The sequence below is a fragment of the Rhipicephalus microplus genome, chromosome X (genome assembly GCF_043290135.1).
Source record: "Rhipicephalus microplus isolate Deutch F79 chromosome X, USDA_Rmic, whole genome shotgun sequence".
NCBI lineage: Eukaryota > Metazoa > Arthropoda > Arachnida > Ixodida > Ixodidae > Rhipicephalus > Rhipicephalus microplus.
In genome coordinates this window covers 73,781,950-73,801,658 of record NC_134710.1, presented here as the reverse complement: position 1 = coordinate 73,801,658, position 19,709 = coordinate 73,781,950, and the positions used below count along the sequence as shown (strand labels likewise).

At 40.2% G+C, this 19,709-nt stretch overlaps 1 protein-coding gene across 6 annotated transcripts in view; it reads right to left on the bottom strand.

Annotated features, from left to right (window-relative positions):
* The window catches only part of LOC119175942 (uncharacterized), a 217,852-nt gene that overhangs the window by 184,350 nt on the left and 13,793 nt on the right, over positions 1–19,709 (bottom strand). For 5 of the 6 annotated variants that reach the window (XR_012886828.1, XR_012886829.1, XR_012886831.1 and 2 more), the window contains 4 exons: positions 13,745–13,787; positions 13,194–13,660; positions 2,674–2,716; positions 2,132–2,589 (listed from right to left, as the gene is read on the bottom strand). Coding sequence is in view for 1 of the 6 variants with exons in the window: in XM_037426995.2 (XP_037282892.2) it covers positions 2,132–2,589; positions 2,674–2,716; positions 13,194–13,660; positions 13,745–13,787 (1,011 nt within the window). In the remaining 5 variants the exon portion in view is untranslated. The remainder of the gene's footprint in view (positions 1–2,131; positions 2,590–2,673; positions 2,717–13,193; positions 13,661–13,744; positions 13,788–19,709) is intronic. The other variant, XR_012886832.1, reaches the window with a different exon arrangement.

Sequence of the window (19,709 nt, the reverse complement as noted above, 5' to 3'; positions counted from 1 at the left end):
CAAGCACTTATTTTTGTAAATTTGTGAATTACACAGACGTATACTGAAAAGCAGAATTTTTTAGCAGTAATGTAGTTTTTTTTTATTTGTCTTGTCGTCACATTATGGTAAACCTAAAATAATAATGACAATTGCTTTCTGAAAAAAATTTTCCCAAAGAATTTACATCAGCAAAAAAAAAACTGCAACTGGTGGGTCGCATTTGGCAAAAAAACTTGACCCTGAAAGTGATGAACACAGCCGACAGCTGGAACAATCTGTGCCCAAAGATGCTCTGATCAAATAAAAAAAATTTCTGAGGAGCTCAGGGAACAATATAAATCCAACTTGCTGGCTTGTAACAAAAAATGCCTTTACCTGGTAACACGAAATTCATGATTTAATGTGTCATCCCTACCTAAGTAATTGAATAAATGCAACACAAACAGAAAAAAATATATGCTATAGCAAACAAAGTATAAAGGATATCTATCATCTTTTTGTCAAAGATTACCAATGTCTCACAAGACATCCATTTTGTCTAGTCAATGCACTTTGCCTCAACATGCTCATTAGAAAGACTCAATCCAAACGTGGACAAAAACCTGAATATAAAGAAATTGATAAATTCCCAGAAAACATCATTATAAAGAGGATTTCGTTGTATACAGGCTTGGTACGAAATTTCAGAAAATAAACGCACAATTTAAACAAAATATTGACCAAAACACCCATTTAGCGGTAAAAAACTGCATTATTATTGCGATACAGACGCTCGAGGCGTGGACATCACTCCTATCATCGACTGGCTACCGTGTTCAGGCAGGAGTGGTTAACTGGATCGAAACAGTCTTGGCAAGCTACTGACCAGCACCCTTCACACTACCGGCAGGCAGAACTAATTTAACAATCTAAAGTCGTTCCTCAAGTAGCAACACTAAATTATTTTAAAAGCAGCCACGATCACAGGTGTGCATGCTTTCTCGGCAAGTATATCAGTGCGCTTTCAATGCGATGAGACTGTTTCTCGTTGGAGCAGCCACATATGCGTACACCAGCGTTTTGTAGGAGTTCTGCAATATAGGATCAAAAAGGGGTGAGGGCCAGCCTTACTTCGTATAACATAAATATTTTTCGCTATCCCATTTGCTGCATTGCATTAACTTACTGTCATGTTGTTGCAAGAGCTAATCGGCTAATCGCGAAGGCTACTAGCCTACAAACTCAGGGCGCAAGACGAATGAGCGTGACGAGTCAATCTCCAAAGATGTGTCCTGACCATTGTCTCGGAGAGTTTCCACCAGCATCTAATCTGACATCCCCTTCTCGGTAGTGACGTCACCGATGTGAGCTTAAAAAATAAATAAAGAAAAGTAAAGCCGAAAGTTGTAGGAAGCTACATTGTGCGTGCATAGTTAAGCTAGGCACGTAAGCACGGCGTTGAAAAGGAAGAGTGAATGACACGGATACGTTCAGTAAAAGGCCCTCTATATGCAGCGTGGCCCCACATATGTGACACTAACTAAAACCGTGGCACTGCCAATGCAAAAATAGTTTTCTTTCTTTTGTTTTTGGTGTCTGTGCGGGGAGCACTTTTGTGCATGCGCCCCTAGCAGCAAGAACGGCGGCAAAGCTCGTTCGTGGGGAGAAGGCCCGCCTCGCGCTCAGCCGCGCTCAATAACGAGCGATCGCTTTCGCCTGGTTGTCGCTGGGGCCACGAGCGCGCCACTGCCACTTCACGCTTTATAAGCAGCGGGGCGCCTGCGAAAGATGCATAATCATACCAGAATGGCAAACTCCAAGGACAAAATTCCTAGATTGCCTGGGGAAAAACTTCTCTATATCACATTGTCTTTCACTGTTACAATGTTACATAGAGGTCGCAAATACATGTGCTTCTATGGAGCAACGACGGAGAATAGAAAACTTTGTTATATCAAGTAATTTATAATATGGAGGTTCGTTATAAGCAGGTTTACCGGTATGTCAAAGATGCTGCAGAAAACAGTGTAATACATTGACGAAGTTTAGACCAACCACAATGCTCCGTTTCCTATGCACAACACAGTCGTATGCTTACACTACTATTCTCAGCACTGTCCCCCTTTTGAACACCTAACTAGAACAAGGTTGACAGATGCACCTCCCTTACCTTTCTGCTTTTTTTGGATGCCTTTTTCTTCTTCTTCTCTTGTGACTTTTCTTCAATGGAAACAGGAGCAATAGCTTCTACATTCTGTTTTGCTTTTTCTGGAATGACTGGTTTTTCTTTTGTAGAAGATGTTGCTGCAGCAGAAGTAGTTGCATTACAAGCAGTAGTTCCAGCAGAAGCAGTAGATCTAGTAGAAGCTGTAGCAGCCGTAGAAGTGGTAGCATCAGTAGAGGTTCTAGCCCCCATAGGAGTGGCAGCTCTAGCACGAGCACAATCTCCCCCCATAGAAGTTCCAACAGAGGTGGTGGCTCCATTAGATGAGGTAGTTTCAACCGAAGCAGTAGAAGCAGTGCTTTTGCTTGAGGATGTTTGTATGCTTATGTTTTTGCTTGTGCTTGGCTTCTCATCCCACTCAGTAGATGCATCCTCAGCTGCGCGTTCTTTCATGTATAATATAGCTGAAAAAGCAATTAAGCATTGCATGCAGTGAACCAACACCCTTGACCGGCCCTATTCCACACATTAAACCGAGTGCAACCCACCTTCACGCTCCAATTCTTCAATAAACGCACCCAATGATCCACCCTAAATAAATAAAGAGAAAAAAGGAACACAAATGAGCGGTGAATATTTCACACTGCTCTCTAAGAATTTCTCTTAGATACCTAGACAAAATGGAAGAAAAAGGCAAAGCTTTCACCGAAAGTGGTGACTACTAAAAAAAAAAAAGATTAAAAAGGGGGCCAGTACTGTTAGGGTTGCAGCAATACAATCTATGTTCTTCCTTATTGTGCACACATAGTGCCCATTGTGTGCAGTATAACAACATTCAGTTATTGCGACCATTGAATAAAACTGATATTTCATTATCTTGCCATGACTAGGCATCACTTCTTGTCAGAACTGAACACAAGCCATGCGACCACTTAAGAACCTGCATATGTTCCAAGTAAATAAGCAAGGCTGCGAATATAAGAGGCGCGCTGCTGCTTACTTTAATGCATCTGTGAAGATAACACGAACGCCGAATGAAAGTTCCAAAACAAGTATCCGACCAAGCTGAATTGAATGGTAGTACACCTCCCTATAATCGCAAGTGATTATATTAGTTTAGCTGGCATTGACTTCAAGCGCACTAGTGACGGACTCGCCAGCTCACCTTAGTGCGAGTATTTAGCGATCAGAAGCCTACGAAATCGAATTTAGAGATCAAAGTTGCAGCTAGTGCTAACAAAATGACATCACCTGTTTACCAAATATTTCGTCCAATCCGATTTATTTTTTGTTTAGCCTAAACTGTTCCTTCGTCGCAAACATGGTGCTAAGCCCCATGAACATCTCGAGCTACCATTTACTGAATATAAGGGCTTCAGCTTCGCTATCGGTTCCACTGACATTGTCAGTCTTGACAGTTTTCTTTAACAATGAGTAGTTGCAGAAGGTCTACAGAGACATTCAGCAAAACTAGATATGTATTGAAGGGAACACAAAACCTTGCGTTATTGATAAGACAATGATGATATCAGTGAGGAAATGCTACACATACAGGGTCTGTCCTAAAATTTTTGGAATTTATTTGGTATTTGGCAATGCTGCCTGGTATGGCAGTGGTTTTGGTGGATAAGCTTATGGAGGCTAAAGGCTTCAAAACTAGTCCAGTTTCAGTTTCCAGCTGAGGTAAGTCACACTTTAAGCAGATGAATACTACCGCGACATCGTTGAGAAAAAAAAATAAGATCTTCTGAATCAATGTTATGCAATAAAGTTTTGTGTGAAACTAGGCAAAAAAGCAGCAGACGTGCTGGAAATGCTTTAAAGAGCCTACGGTGATGACACAATGAAACAAACCCATAGTATCAAGTTGCCAGTGGTTCTTGGAAGGTCGGGAGTCGGCCAACAAATATGACCCCGTATTACGACCATATATATCCCAAATGAACGACTCAATTCAAAGAGAGCATCAAGTTTTGGACAAAAACCAGTGATTAAGTGTACAGATGACCACAGGGAAGTGTGAAATACCCGAAACAATTATTCATCGTGCTTTGAATTCACATCTTCAAATGAGAGAGTATAGTGGCAAAAGTTCTGACGAGAGAGATGAAGGAGGAGTCACAGTGCGCTCACTGTCTCCAAGTTGCTGGCAAAAATAGGTGTGGGAAAGTTGCCCCAGCCCCCGTACATCGTCAATCTGGCACTACCAGACTTCTTTCTGTTCCAAGTGATCAAAATAACAGTGAAAAAAACTATTAAAGCACCTACCAAGACCTTAATGAAAGAAGTTCCCATTATTGAGTTCCAGGATGCTATCAATAATATCTTCAGGCATTGTCTATGATACATAAAACCACTTTGAAAGCACTGAAGAGATTGTAAACTGATATTGAATAGATTATTTACAAAACAAGAATTCTGCCAACTTTTCAGACATACCCTGCAATCACCAAAAATACTGAACTACAAGTGAAATTTTCTACAAAAGAGGCAGCTCAAACAAAAACTTCAGACCCTACAGCAGTGATTCTAAGATGGGGAGGGGGGGGGGGGGTTTCGAAAGGCATTTTCCAAAAAGGGGGGCCAAAATGCATTGTTTCAAGCCGCAGGACTTGGATTTGAGCGCGTTGGTACATTGTTAGCTAGGAAAAACCGAGCGAAAAAGATGAGGACACAAAAACACAGTACACATACAAGTGCTGAACTTACAACTGAAGTGTTTAGTATACCAACCGTTCTTTTTAAATCGCACTAAACTGCACACAATGCGAGCGCAAATTGCGTGTGCGTTATGCAATTCATGTACACCTGATCAAATTCCAGTGATCATGCAGTATGCCTACTTGATACTTTAATTTGGTCTGTTGATAGGAATTATATTTGCAGTTTGGTGCAATCTATAAAAAGCAGTCGATCTAATAAAGACTTCATTCGCAAGTTCAGCGCTCGTATTTTAACTGTGCTTCTTTGTTGTTGTTTTTTATGTTTTTCCCAGCTAGGTGTCTAGAGGTGCATCGTGTCACGCAACAGCAGCACCTTTTGTTTGTCGGTGTGCATTACTATGTAACATTACCTTTTTGTGGTGGAGCTAATCCATGAAATGGCTGTAAAGCCTTTGTGGCAGTTTTCTAGAACACGTGCATGCGAGTACTCTTTCTTAGACTTGCATTGTTGCAGACCAAGCTTAGCTAGAAACTGATTGAATGTGCTTGCAGGCTGCACAACTTATTGAAAAACTGTTCAGATCTTATTGGTATAGCACTTTACTCTCACAACTCTTTGCCAGAGAGAAATAAAAGACACCTGGTTTATGCTGAATCTTGTGTTAATCAATGAGGGGCCCTCCCCTTTCCTCTTACAGGAACGGGGTCCCCCATGCGTTCCACCAGTCAACAAGACGTCCCCGAAACATTCGTAGCTAAGAATCACTGCCCTAAAACATACCCTTTGCATAATTATGCAAAAATTATTCTCATTTTTTTGTGTGCCTGGGCAAGGGCGACATGCAAGCAGTTAATGCTTTCTCTCCGCAAGAAGAGCGAGCGCCTGAAATACTAATCAACAATATATTTGCTTTAAAACTGAGCACGACATATTACCTATCTAAGAGCCGCCTGCATCTGCTAGACGAGCTGACATGACAAATCTACGTGCAATAAAAACACCTCTAGGTTAGGCACAATAATATAAAAACTAAGCGACAATGAAGCCAGAAGAGGTAAAAGAAATGTCAATAATTACGAAGTAAATGTAAAGTAATGTGGACAAGAGGTAACCTGCCACTGGCAGGGACCAACCCAGCAACCTTCAAATAACGTGTCCGTTGTTCTACCAACTGAGCTACATTAGTGGTCATCTCCCCGTCCACTTCATGGGGTATACACGTGCATTTAAACGCGAGAGTGTCCAACACTGCTCGCAGCCATGACGGCGAGTTTCATATGGTTGTTTTCTGCCTGCTGGTGTCACGTTATACTACTAACATTGGTGTCCCTCACGGACCCGTTTTGGGACCGCGTCTATTTTTTATTTGTATTAATGATCTTCCCAACTGTCTCTCCTCCACTAATTACATTCTCAATGCTGATGACACTACCATATTTACATCTGACAAAAGCATTTCACTTCGCGTTCACACGCTAAGCACAGACTTGAAAAATGTTTCAAAATGGTACAGTTCCAACTTGTTAACTATTAAGACAACCAAGACTACATTTGTTGTATTAACTTATCGCTTGCACTCTAATTCTCCCAGTCCCTGCTCATATTTTCTTGGAATTTCTCTTGACTATAACTTGAAATACATAGATCACACTGCTTACATCAGAAAGAAACTAACATACAGTATCTGCGCTCTAACTGAAACTCATTCATACTTCACATGTACTACATTACTGTCACTCTACTACTCATTCATTCATTGTCATATTAATTATGACTTAATGTGCTGGCATAACACATATTACACTTATAACAGTGCTATAGGTGTTCTAACAACACTGTTAAAGGTTTTACTCATAGTAATACTTATAACACTTATTTGGCTTCCCTTCAAGTATTACAGAACCCGATCAATCAGAATCATTACTAACAGTTCACATTTTTCTAATGGTAAATGCTTACTTCATGATAACTTCTTAACAATCACAGAGCTTCTCAATTACAACTTAGGTATCATATTTTATAAATACATAACCAAGGCACTATCTCCAATCTGCTTCTCATCTACTGACCTGATTACCCACAATATTACTAGATTTAGTCATACAATAGCATTCTTTTGCCTAAGGTACGCACCGATTATGATAAAATGACTGCTGAATTTTCATTGATATATTCATAGAATGCGCTACTGGCTTCTATATAAAAAAAATGCATGACACTTAGATCACTCTAAAAGAGAACTCAAATCACACTTTATACCTGCTTAGTAATACTCTTCCTTCTATAGCTTCATTTTGTTTCTATTTCTACATTGTATGCATTATATCTTATTGCATTTTTCTTTTCAGTTCTACTGCATTGCATTATTCATCCCTTCATTTTCTTTCATTATGTATATATTGTTTTCATTTTGTATATTTCTTTATTGTTCTGGTGCAAACGTGTTCTGTTATTTTGATTAGTGCTTATATCGCTACAAACACTATGTTTAACCACAATCTGCCCTAACAGGAGGTCCCGATACAGTCTTCGACTTGGGACTTCCTTATGTATACTAAACACAAGTAAACTTCTTGTACTGATATCGATAAAAAATTCTGAAATAGCTTCAGCAAAGCATATCAATTAACTCTGACAAGCAGATTGGACGTAATAAGCAAGAAAGGGCCACCTTAATCCATACTTCAAAGGGGCTTTGCAACAATTCTTCAGCATGGCCAGAAAAAGCTCGAAATCAGTAGTCGAGGCTTCTGAAAACACATCAGCCAAACATTACACAGCCTAACCCCGCTGCTACGTAACTTCCAGGGAGCTAAGTTTTGCTGGCTGTTGAAATTAATTTCAACCATCCGTAGCAGAGCTTTTATATGATCCAATGCATTGGAAACCATGCTGTTAAGTCTTAAATGTTATATAATTTCTGCATTGTACATCATGATCCAGCCCTCAGAGAAGGCCCAGGGGGTCACATCGGCTTTTCCCGAAGCTTGGCTTGGTTTACTTGGTGGTTTGATGATCAGTTTGACCGCTAAAAGTGTTGACGTCAACATCTATAATGCATTTTAAAGTCCCATCATAACAAACATTACCACAAAAATCTGCATTTTTCATCTAAACATTGTTAAACATGTTGTCAACGACGTTTTGGGGTGCTAGAATGGGTTTTTATGCAAACAAAACAAACACAAAAGGACATATACTTCAAATATTGCTTTTGTTGCCTAGACTAATCCTGTTTGCGTGAGATAGGTACCAGGGTGGACTTTTCCCTATCGTTGCTGTAGGACATGCTTTTCGTGGTCTTCATGCATTTTATGACTATTTTATAGCCGAACGTGTGTGGTTGGGAGATGCCTTCTACTAAGAACGCATCATTAAATTCGTCATCGGCACTGCATGATTTATTCAACTGAACTGTTTAAAAAAAAATTGTTTGCTTCCTGCCCCTACTCCAATTTTTCATTTTAATCTTGTTTTTCCTCAGTTTTTACATTTCCCTGCTCTTACATTTTTCTCTCTCTCTCTCTCTCTTTTTTTTTTTTTTTCAGTCTCGTGACAAATGTACCAGTGAGGTTCTCCCGTAACACAGCATATGGCCTGAAATTCACAATTGTTAAAATCAGCCAGAAACCACTCCCTTCTCTCTACAATTGATGCCATAAACCTAAAGTCCATGGCCACCAGCTCATTTGACACCATGAGCTGCATCACCACAGGTGCAACGGGATGCCATCATGTGCCCCCACATGCTCTTGATGACACTGAAAGGAAACCTTTTAGCCCCTTGAAAAAACCACCTCCATGTTCGTTGGCGACTGGACGAATGACCTGGGGTGCCACAGCCCAAATAAAATTTGGAGGAATCATATTTTTTAGCAGAAAAATGTTACTTTTGAAGCTCTAAAGTTCGAATTTCGAGTAGGTTAAGGGGAAAGAACATTCATTATTTTTTCATCACGAAGGACCAGATTTGGAGCAGTATGAAAAAGAAGTATGTACAGAGCCAAAAATATGTACAAACATCCCCTAAATCATGCACAGTAAATATGATCACTGCTATTTCAATTGAAGTCGTATTTTTAACCACTCCACTCAGAAAACAATAATAAAGTGGACAATGGCATTTGCCACGCCTGTCAAATCCTTTCACAGACTCTGAATATTGAAATATGGATTTGCCAAGCTGACAATTGAGATTTGAGAGATTCGTAAAACTGACGAGCAGAGGTGGCAAAAAAAAAAAATGTGGTTCTCAGTTCAGTTTGATTAGTAGGGCTAGACAAATATCATACAGTGCTTCAAATAATTGCCAGTAATAATTTTAGACTTCAGAAATCATATTTTTCCTCCCAATGCTATTGTGTAGACAAGCACGAGTAATTGAACAAACTGTGTTATGTCCCGTCATTAATGCTAACAGCCCCTTCCAAATCTTAAAACGCTTTTCCACAAAACACCAGTGTGCTGCAGTTAAGATACCTTGAATGGCATTCTGCACAGGTTAAAACAAGGCCATGAAATTTTCGAATTGCAACACTCCCGTCTCCCCCCACCCTTTTTTTTTTCACAATGGGGTTAAATTTAGGGCGAAACTTCTTGACTCGCTAGCAAGGCACGTTTGACTAAATAAAGTAGCGACAGCACACGCCCGTTGGCAAAGCGACGCCACCGGATATTCATCGCATAGGCCGCTGCTATGGCAACTCGGTAGTCGCCGGCAAAGCTGTCGTTCGTAACATGCCGAGTTCGTTAGTACACAGTAAAGCGGCATACATTTCGAGCTTTAGTTCCTAACATGCCAAAGCAGGGTTTCCCGACTATGAAACTCATTTTCCACAAAGTATTGCTGGATACGGCAACGCATTATGTAAATGTTGTGTCATCCCGCCGACAGATAGCTGTTGAGGTAAACAGAGCGCTGGGCGCATGGCGCAGCGTTGTTACTTTGTCTTAGCGATCACATTTCCCAAATTTCCTGGCCTAAGCGTGGTTTAGGGTCTGCGAGTCTGAATCCCTGGATTTATTGATTGATGATACAAGCCACAGGTGGCCAATGTGTGCTCTACTTCTCACTGAAGTTAGCGCATATGAGAAAATATTGAGGCTGGTCGGGCATTTTGGCACAGGGTGGCGCAAATTCGGCAAATTTCATGACCTTGGCACAGCTCGACGCTAAAATCGGGGATTCTATCAATTTGTCACCATTAGGGCAGCTGTTGCACCCCTGAATGATTATTATTAGGCTTGTCCAAATAGTACATTTAGGTTTGAAGTGAACAGTCATTTGGTCCAATAATTTCAAATTGAATATAAATTATATTTATTACATTATAAATAAAAATAACCATATCTGTCCCAACCCAACTAACCTGCACAATATTATATATATTTGACTTGAAACAATAAGCGCGCTTGTTTTGTTGTTGTTGTTGCTGTTTATAGGAAGTGAAAGCTACTGCGAATAGTAGTAGGACTTCGACTTTCGAGTGAATGCAAGTGATAATCGGTAAAATATGTTACGTTTCCAAATTTACTATACTTGGAGTATTTCAGCTGGTATAACGAGCTTTCTTTATATATAAAAACTGATGAATCAATGTGAGAGCAACATGTTCATTAAACCATGACGTGGGGCTTTGTCGCAGTGTGGATTTCTCCTAGATAGCTGCGCTCACAAAACAGCACTGCTCTGCTGCAGTGAAACCACCTTTACAGATACTACATCATGTTTATGTATGCTTATTAGGCCATTTCCAATACTTCGAAATTTCCAATGAAATATTCGTTCGAATGTTTACACAAGCCTCATTATTGTAGGTTTCAAAATCACTTTTGCTTTCCAGACGCATTCACAACCACATAGCTTTCTTCAATGCACTCACCCATGCAGTTTGCTTGCATTATGGAAGTATACGGCGGTCTCAAGTGAGCCTTTCAGCGATTCTTTCCCCGCATGACTGCCAAGTCAGGATATAAATCAGTAAATGTCAGCCGGTCATACATGCAGTTACTTGCAAGTTAAGACTTGGATGTTGATGAGTAAGCGATATCTCAAAAGCATGCTTAATAGGACAATGCTGACCATTTCATAAGTACCCATTCTCCCTCCATATTTCTACTGGACGCCGTTTCAAGCACTTATTTTTGTAAATTTGTGAATTACACAGACGTATATTGTAAAGCAGAATTTTTTAGCAGTAATAAAGTTGTTTATTATTTGTCTTGTCACGTTATGATACACCTAAAAGAACTATGACAATTGCTTTCTGAAACAGATTTTCCCGAACAATTTACATCAGCAAAAAAAAAACTTAACCTGGTGTGTCGCATTTGGCAAAAAAACTTGATCCTGAAAGGGATAAACACAGCCGAAAGCTGGAACAATCTGTACCCAAACATGCGCTGACCAAAAAAAAAATTTTTGAGTAGCTTAGAGAACAATATAAATCTAACTTGCTAGATTGTAACAAAAAATGCCATTACCCGGTAACACAAAATTCATGATTGAATGTGTCATCCCTACCTAAGTAAATGAATAAATGCAACACAAACAGAAAAAAAATATACTATAGCAAACAAAGTATAAAGGATCTCTATCATTTTTTTGTCAAAGATTACTAATGTCTCACAAGGCAACTATTTTGTCTAGTCAATGAACTTTGCCTCAACATGCTCATTAGAAAAACTCAATCCAAACGTGGACAAAAACCTGAATATAAATAAATTGATGAATTCCTAGAAAACATCGTTATGAAAAGGATTTCGTTGTATGCAGACTTGGTACGAAATTTTAGAAAATAAATGCACAAATTAAACAAAAGATTGACCAAAACAACTATTTAGCAGTAAAATACTGCCTTATTATTGCGATATAGACACTCGAGGCGTGGACGTCACTCCTATCATCGAATGGCTACCGTGTTCAGGCAGGAGTGGTTAACTGGATCGAAACAGTCTTGGCAAGCTACTGACCAGCACCCTTCACACTACCGGCAGGCAGAACTAATTCAACAATCTCGCCTTTCGATCAAGTCGTTCCTCAAGTAGCAACACTAAATTATTTTAAGAGCAGGCATCGCAGGTGTGCATGCTATCTCGGCAAGTATATCAGTGCGCTTTCAATGCGATGAGACTGTTTCTCCTTGGAGCAGCCACATATGCGTACACCAGCGTTTTGTAGAAGTTCTGATATATAGGATCAAAAAGGGTTGAGGGCCAGCCTTACTTCGTATAACATTAAAATTTTTCACTATCCCATTTGCTGCATTGCATCAACTTACTGTCGTGCTGTTGCAAGAGCTAACCAGCTAATCGCGAAGGCTACTCAACCTCACGGCGCAAGACGAATGAGCGTGACGAGTCAATCTCCAAAGATGTGTCATCACCGTTGTCTCTGAGAGTTTCCACCAGCATCTAATCTGACATCCCCTCTTCGGTAGTGACGTCACCGTATGAGCTTAAAAAATACATAAAGAAAAGTAAAGCCAAAAGTTGTAGGAAGCCACATTGTGCGTGCACAGTTAAGCTAGGCACGTAAGCACGGCGTTGAAAAGGAAAAGCGAATGACACGGATACGTTCAGTAAAAGGCCCTCTATACGCAGCGTGGCCCCACATATGTGACACTAACTAAAAGCGTGGCACTGCCAACACAAAAATAGTTTTCTTTCTTTTGTTTTTGGTGTGGGGGGCGGGGAGCACTTTCATGCATGCGCCCCCAGCAGCAAGAACGGCGGCAAAGCTGGTTCGTGGGGAGCAGGCCCGACTGCCCGCCATGCGCTCAGCCACACCCAATAACGAGCGATTGCTTTTGCCTGGTTGTCGCTGGGGCCACGAGCGCGCCACTGCCGCTTCACACTTTGTAGGCAGCGGGGCGCCTGCGAAAGATGCATAATCATACCAGAATGGCAATATCCAAGGACGAAATTCCTAGATTGTCTGGGGGGAAATTTCGTTATATCACATTGTTTTCTACTGTTACATTGTTACACAGAGGTTGCAAATACATGTGCTACTATGAAGCAACGACGGAAAATAGAAAACTTTGTTGATTGATATGTGGGGTTTAACGTCCCAAAACCACTATATGATTACGAGAGACGCCGTAGTGGAGGGCTCCGGAAATTTAGACCACCTGGGGTTCTTTAACGTGCACCCAAATCTGAGTACACGGTAGAAAACTTTGTTATATCAAAGAATTCATAATATGGAGGTTCGTTATAAGCAGGTTTAACTGTATGTGAAAGATGCTGCAGAAAGCAGTGAAATGCATTGGCGAAGTTTAAACCAACGACAATGCTCCGTTTCGTATGCCCAACACAGTCGAATGCTTACACTACTATTCTCAGCACTGTCCCCCTTTTGAACACTTAACTAGAACAAGGTTGACAGATGCACCTCCCTTACCTTTCTGCTTTTTTTGGATGCCTTTTTTTTCTTCTTCTTCTTCTCTTGTGACTTTTCTTCAATGGAAACAGGAGCAATAGCTTTTACATCCTGCTTTGCTTTTTCTGGAATGACTGGTTTTTCTTTTGTAGAAGATGTTGCTGCAGCAGAAGTAGTTCCATTACAAGCAGTAGTTCCAGCAGAAGCAGATCTAGTAGAAGCTGTAGCACCCATAGAAGTGGTAGCATCAGTAGAGGTTGTAGCCCCCATAAAAGTGGCAGCTCTAGCACAAGCAGCACAATCTCCCCATATAGAAGTTCCAACAGAGGTGGTGGCTCCATTAGATGTGGTAGTTTCAACCGAAGCAGTAGAAGCAGTGCTTTTGCTTGAGGATGTTTGTATGCTTATGCCTTTGCTTGTGCTTGGCTTCTCATCCCACTCAGTAGATGCATCCTCAGCTGTGAGTTCTTCGCTGATATATAGTATACCTGAAAAAGCAATTAAGCACTACATGCACTGAACTAACACCCTTGGCCGGCCCTAATCTACACAATAAACTGAGTACAACCCACCTTCACGCACCAATTCCTCAAGAAACGCACCCAATGGTCCACCCTACATAAATAATGAGAAAAAAAGAACACAAATATGTGGTGAATATTTTACACTGCTCTCTAAGAATTTCTCTTAGGTACCTAGACAAAATGGTAGAAAAAAGGCAAAGCTTTCACCGAAAGTGGTGGCTACTAAAAAAAAAAGATTAAAAAGGGGGCCAGTACTGTTAGAGTTGCAGCAATAATATTTAGGTTCTTCCTTATTGTGCACACTTAGTGCCCATTGTGTGCAGTATAACAACATTCAGTTATTGCGACCATTTATTAAAACTGATATTTCATTATCTTGCCATGACTAGGCATCACTTCTTGTCAGAACTGAACACAAGCCATGCGACCACTAAAGAACCTGCGTATGTTCCAAGTAAATAAGCAAGGCTGCGAATATAAGAGGCATGCTACTGCTTGCTTTAATGCATCTGTGAAGATGACACGAACGCCGAATGAAAGTTCCAAAACAAGTATCCGACTAAAACCAAGCTGAATTATATGGTAGTACACCTCTCTATAATCACAAGTTATTATATTAGTTTAGCTGGCATTGACGTCAAGCGCACTAGTGGCGGACTCGCCAGCTCGCCTTAGTGCAAGTATTTAGCGATCAGGAGCCTACGAAAGCGAATTTAGAGATCAAAGTTGGAGCTAGTGCTAACAAAATGACATCACTTGTTTACCAAATATTTCGTCCAATCCGATTTATTTTTTGTTTAGCCTAAACTGTTCCTTCGTCGCAAACATGGCGCTAAGCCCCATGAACATCTCAAGCTACCATTTACTGAATATAAGGACTTCTATGGAAGCTTCGCTACCGGTTCCACTGACTTTGTCAGTCTTGACAGTTTTCTTTAACAGTGGGTAGTTGCAGAAGGTCCACAGAGACATTCAGCAAAACTAGATATGTACTGAAGGGAACACAAAACATTGCGTTATTGATAAGACAATGATGATATCAGTGAGGAAATGCTACACATACAGGGTCTGTCCTTAAATTCTTGAAATTTATTTGGTATTTGGCAATGCTGCCTGGTATGGCAGTGGTTTTGGTGGACAAGTTTACGGAGGCTATAGGCTTCAAAACTAGTCCAGTTTCGGTTTCCAGCTGAGGTAAGTCACACTTTAAGCAGATGTATACTACCGCGACATCGTTGAGAAACAAAAATAAGAACTTCTGAATCAATGATATACAATAAAGTTTTGTGTGAAACTGGGTAAAAATGTAGCAGACATGCTGGAAATGCTTTAAACAGCCTAGGTGATGACACAATGAAACAAAGCCATAGTATCAAGTTGCCAGTGGTTCTTGGAAGGTCGGGAGTCGGTCAACAAATATGACCCCGTACCACGCCCATGTATATCCCAAATGGACGACTCAATTCAAAGAGGGCATCAAGTTTTGGACGAAAACCGGTGATTAAGTGTACAGATGATCACAGGGAAGTGTGGAATACCCGAAACAATTATTCATCGTGCTTTGAATTCCCATCTTCAAATGAGGAAAGTATAGTCGTAAAAGTCCTGACGAGTGAGAAGAAGGAGGAGTCACAGTGCGCTCACTGTCTCCGAGTTGCTGGAAAATAGGTGTGGGAAAGTTGCCCTGGCCCCCGTACATCCTCAATCTAGCACTACCAGACTTCTTTCTGTTCCAAGTGATCAAAATAACAGTGAAAAAACTGTTAAAGCACCTACCAAGACCTTACTCAAAGAAGTTCCCATTATTGAGTTCCAGGATGCTATCAATAATATCTTCAGGCATTGTCTATGATGCATAAAACCACTTTGAAAGCACTGAAGAGATTGTAAACTGCTAGTGAATAAATTATTTATAAAAAAAGAATTCTGCCAACTTTTCAAACATACCCTGCAATCACCGAAAATACTGAACTACAAGTGAAATTTTATACAAAAGAGGCAGCTCAAACAAAAACTTCAGACCCTACAGCAGTGATTCTCAGATGGGGGGGGGGGGGGGTCCGTGAAGCCATTTTGGGGGTGGGGGTGGAGGGGGGTTCTTTGAAAGGCATTTTCTAAAAAGGGGGGCCAAAATGCATTGTTTTAAGTCGCAGGACTTGGATTTGAGCGGGTTGGTACATTGTTAGCTAGGAAAAACCGAGCGAAAAAGACGAGGACACAAAAACGCAGTACACATACAAGTGCTGAACTTACAAATGAAGTGTTTAGTATACCTTCCGTTCTTTTTAAATCGCACTAAACTGCGCACAATGCGAGCGCAAATTGCGTGTGCGTTATGCAATTCATGTACACCTAATCAAATTCCAGTGATCAAGCAGTATGCCTACTTGATGCTTTTATTTGGTCGGTTAATAGGAATTATGTTTGCAGTTTGGTGCAATCTATAAAAAGCAGTCGATGTAATAAAGACTTCATTCGCAAGTTCAGCGCTCGTATTTTAACTGTGCTTCTTTGTTGTTTTTTTTATGTTTTTTCCAAGCTAGGTGTCTAGAGGTGCATCGTGTCACGCAACAGCAGCACCTTTTGTTTGTCAGTATGCATTACTATGTAACATTACCTTTTTGTGGTGGAGCTAATCCATGAAATGGCTGTAAAGCCTTTGTGGCAGTTTTCTAGAACACGTGCATGCGAGTACTCTCTCTTAGACTTGCATTGTTGCAGACCAAGCTTAGCTAGAAACTGATTGAATGTGCTTGCAGGCTGCACAACTTATTGAAAAACTGTTCAGATCTTATTGGTATAGCACTTTACTCTCACAACTCTTTGCCAGAGAGAAATAAAAGACACCTGGTTTATGCTGAATCTTGTGTTAATCAATGAGGGGCCCTCCCCTTTCCTCTTACAGGAACGGGGTCCCCCATGCGTTCCACCAGTCAACAAGACGTCCCCGAAACATTTGTAGCTAAGAATCACTGCCCTAAAACATACCCTTTACATAATTATGCAAAAATTATTCTCATTTTTTTGTGTGCCTGGGCAAGGGCGACATGCAAGCAGTTAATGCTTTCTCTCCGCAAGAAGAGCGAGCAACAATATATTTGCTTTAAAACTGAGCACGACATATTACCTATCTAAGAGCCGTCTGCATCTACTAGACGAGCTGACATGACAAATCTACGTGCAATAAAAACATCTCTAGGTTAGGCACAATAATAATAAAAACTAAGGGACAATGAAGCCAGAAAAGGTAAAAGAAATGTCAATAATTACGAAGTAAATGTAAAGTAATGTGGACAAAGAGGTAACCTGCCACTGGCAGGGACCAACCCAGCGACCTTCAAATAACGTGTCCGTTGTTCTACCAACTGAGCTACATTAGTGGTCATCTCCCCGTCCACTTCATGGGGTATACACGTGCATTTAAACGCGAGAGTGTCCAACACTGCTCGCAGCCATGACGGCGAGTTTCATATGGTTGTTTTCTGCCTGCTGGTGTCACGTTATACTACTAACATTGGTGTCCCTCACGGACCCGTTTTGGGACCGCGTCTATTTTTTATTTGTATTAATGATCTTCCCAACTGTCTATCCTCCACTAATTACATTCTCAATGCTGATGACACTACCATATTTACATCTGACAAAAGCATTTCACTTCGCGTTCACAAGCTAAGCACAGACTTGAAAAATGTTTCAAAATGGTACAGTTCCAACTTGTTAACTATTAAGACAACCAAGACTACATTTGTTGTATTAACTTATCGCTTGCACTCCAATTCTCCCAGTCCCTGCTCATATTTTCTTGGAATTTCTCTTGACTATAACTTGAAATACATAGATCACACTGCTTACATCAGAAAGAAACTAACATACAGTATCTGCGCTCTAACTAAAACTCATTCATACTTCACATGTACTACATTACTGTCACTCTACTACTCATTCATTCATTGTCATATTAATTATGACTTAATGTGCTGGCATAACACATATTACACTTATAACAGTGCTATAGGTGTTCTAACAACACTGTTAAAGGTTTTATTCATAGTAATACTTATAACACTTATTTGGCTTCCCTTCAAGTATTACAGAACCCGATCAATCAGAATCATTACTAACAGTTCACATTTTTCTAATGGTAAATGCTTACTTCATGATAACTTCTTAACAATCACAGAGCTTCTCAATTACAACTTAGGTATCATATTTTATAAATACATAACCAAGGCACTACCTCCAATCTGCTTCTCATCTACTGACCTGATTGCCCACAATATTACTAGATTTAGTCATACAATAAAATTCTTTTGCCTAAGCTACGCACTGATTAAGATAAAATGACTGCTGAATTTTCATTGATATATTCATGGAATGCGCTACTGCCTTCTATATAAAAAAAAAATGGCATGACACTTAGATCACTCTAAAAGAGAACTCAAATCACACTTAATACCTGCTTAGTAATACTCTTCCTTCTATAGCTTCATTTTGTTTCTATTTCTACATTGTATGCATTATATCTTATTGCATTTTTCTTTTCAGTTCTACTGCATTGCATTATTCATCCCTTCATTTTTTTTCATTATGTATATATTGTTTTCATTTTGTATATTTCTTTACTGTTCTGGTGCAAACGTGTTCTGTTATTTTGATTAGTGCTTATATCGCTACAAACATTATGTTTAACCACAATCTGCCCTAACAGGAGGTCCCGATACAGTCTTCGACTTGGGACTTCCTTATGTATACTAAACACAAGTAAACTTCTTGTACTGATATCGATAAAGAATTCTGAAATAGCTTCAGCAAAGCATATCAATTAACTCTGACAAGCAGATTGGACGTAATAAGCAAGAAAGGGCCACCTTAATCCATACTTCAAAGGGGCTTTGCAACAATTCTTCAGCATGGCCAGAAAAAGCTCGAAATCCGTAGTCGAGGCTTCAGAAAACACATCAGCCAAACACTACACAGCCTAACCCCGCCGCTACGTAACTTCCAGGGAGCTAAGTTTTCTTGGCTGTTGACATTAATTTCAACCATCCGTAGCAGAGTATATGATCCAATGCATTGGAAACCCTGCTGTTAAGTCTTAAATTGTTCAGAAATTCCTTCATTGCACGTCATGATCCAGCCCTCAGAGAAGGCCCAGCGGGTCACATCGGCTTTTCCCGAAGCTTGGCTTGGTTTACTTGGTGCTTTGATGATCAGTTTGGCCGCTAAAAGTGCTGACGTCAAGGTCTATAATGCATTTCAACGTCCCAACATAACAAACATTACCACAAAAATTTGCATTTTTCATCTAAACATGGTTAAACATGTTGTCTACGACGTTTTGGGGTGCTAGAATTGGTTTTTATGCATTCAACAAAAGGACATATACTTCAAATCTTGCTTTTGTTGCCTAGACTAATCCTGTTTGCATGAGATAGCTATCAGGGTGGACTTTTCCCTATTGTTACTGTAGGACATGCTTTTCGTGGTCATCATGCATTTTATGACTATTTTATAGCCGCATGTGTGTGGTTGCCGAAAAACCCTATGGTACTGCAAGTGCTTGAGAGATGCCTTCTACTAAGAGGGCATGATTAAATGCATCATCAGTGCTGCATGATTTATTCAAGTGAATTGTTCAAAATAAAATTGTGTGCTTCCTGCCCCTACTCCAATTTTTCATTTTAATCTTGTTTTTTCTCAGTTTTTACATTTCCCTGCTCTTACATTTTTCTCTCTCTCTCTCTCTTTTTTTTTTCAGTCCCGTGACAAATGTACCACTGAGGTTCTCCCATAAGACAGCATATGGCCTGAAATTCACAATTAATTCTTAAAATCAGCCAGAAACCACTCCCTTCTCTCTACAATTGATGCCATAAACCTAAAGTCCATGACCACCAGCCCATTACACCATGAGCTGCATCACCACAGCTGCAACGGGATGCCATCATGTGCCCCAACATGCTTGTGATGACGCTGAAAGGAAACCTTGCATTTGAAAAATATAAATAAATAA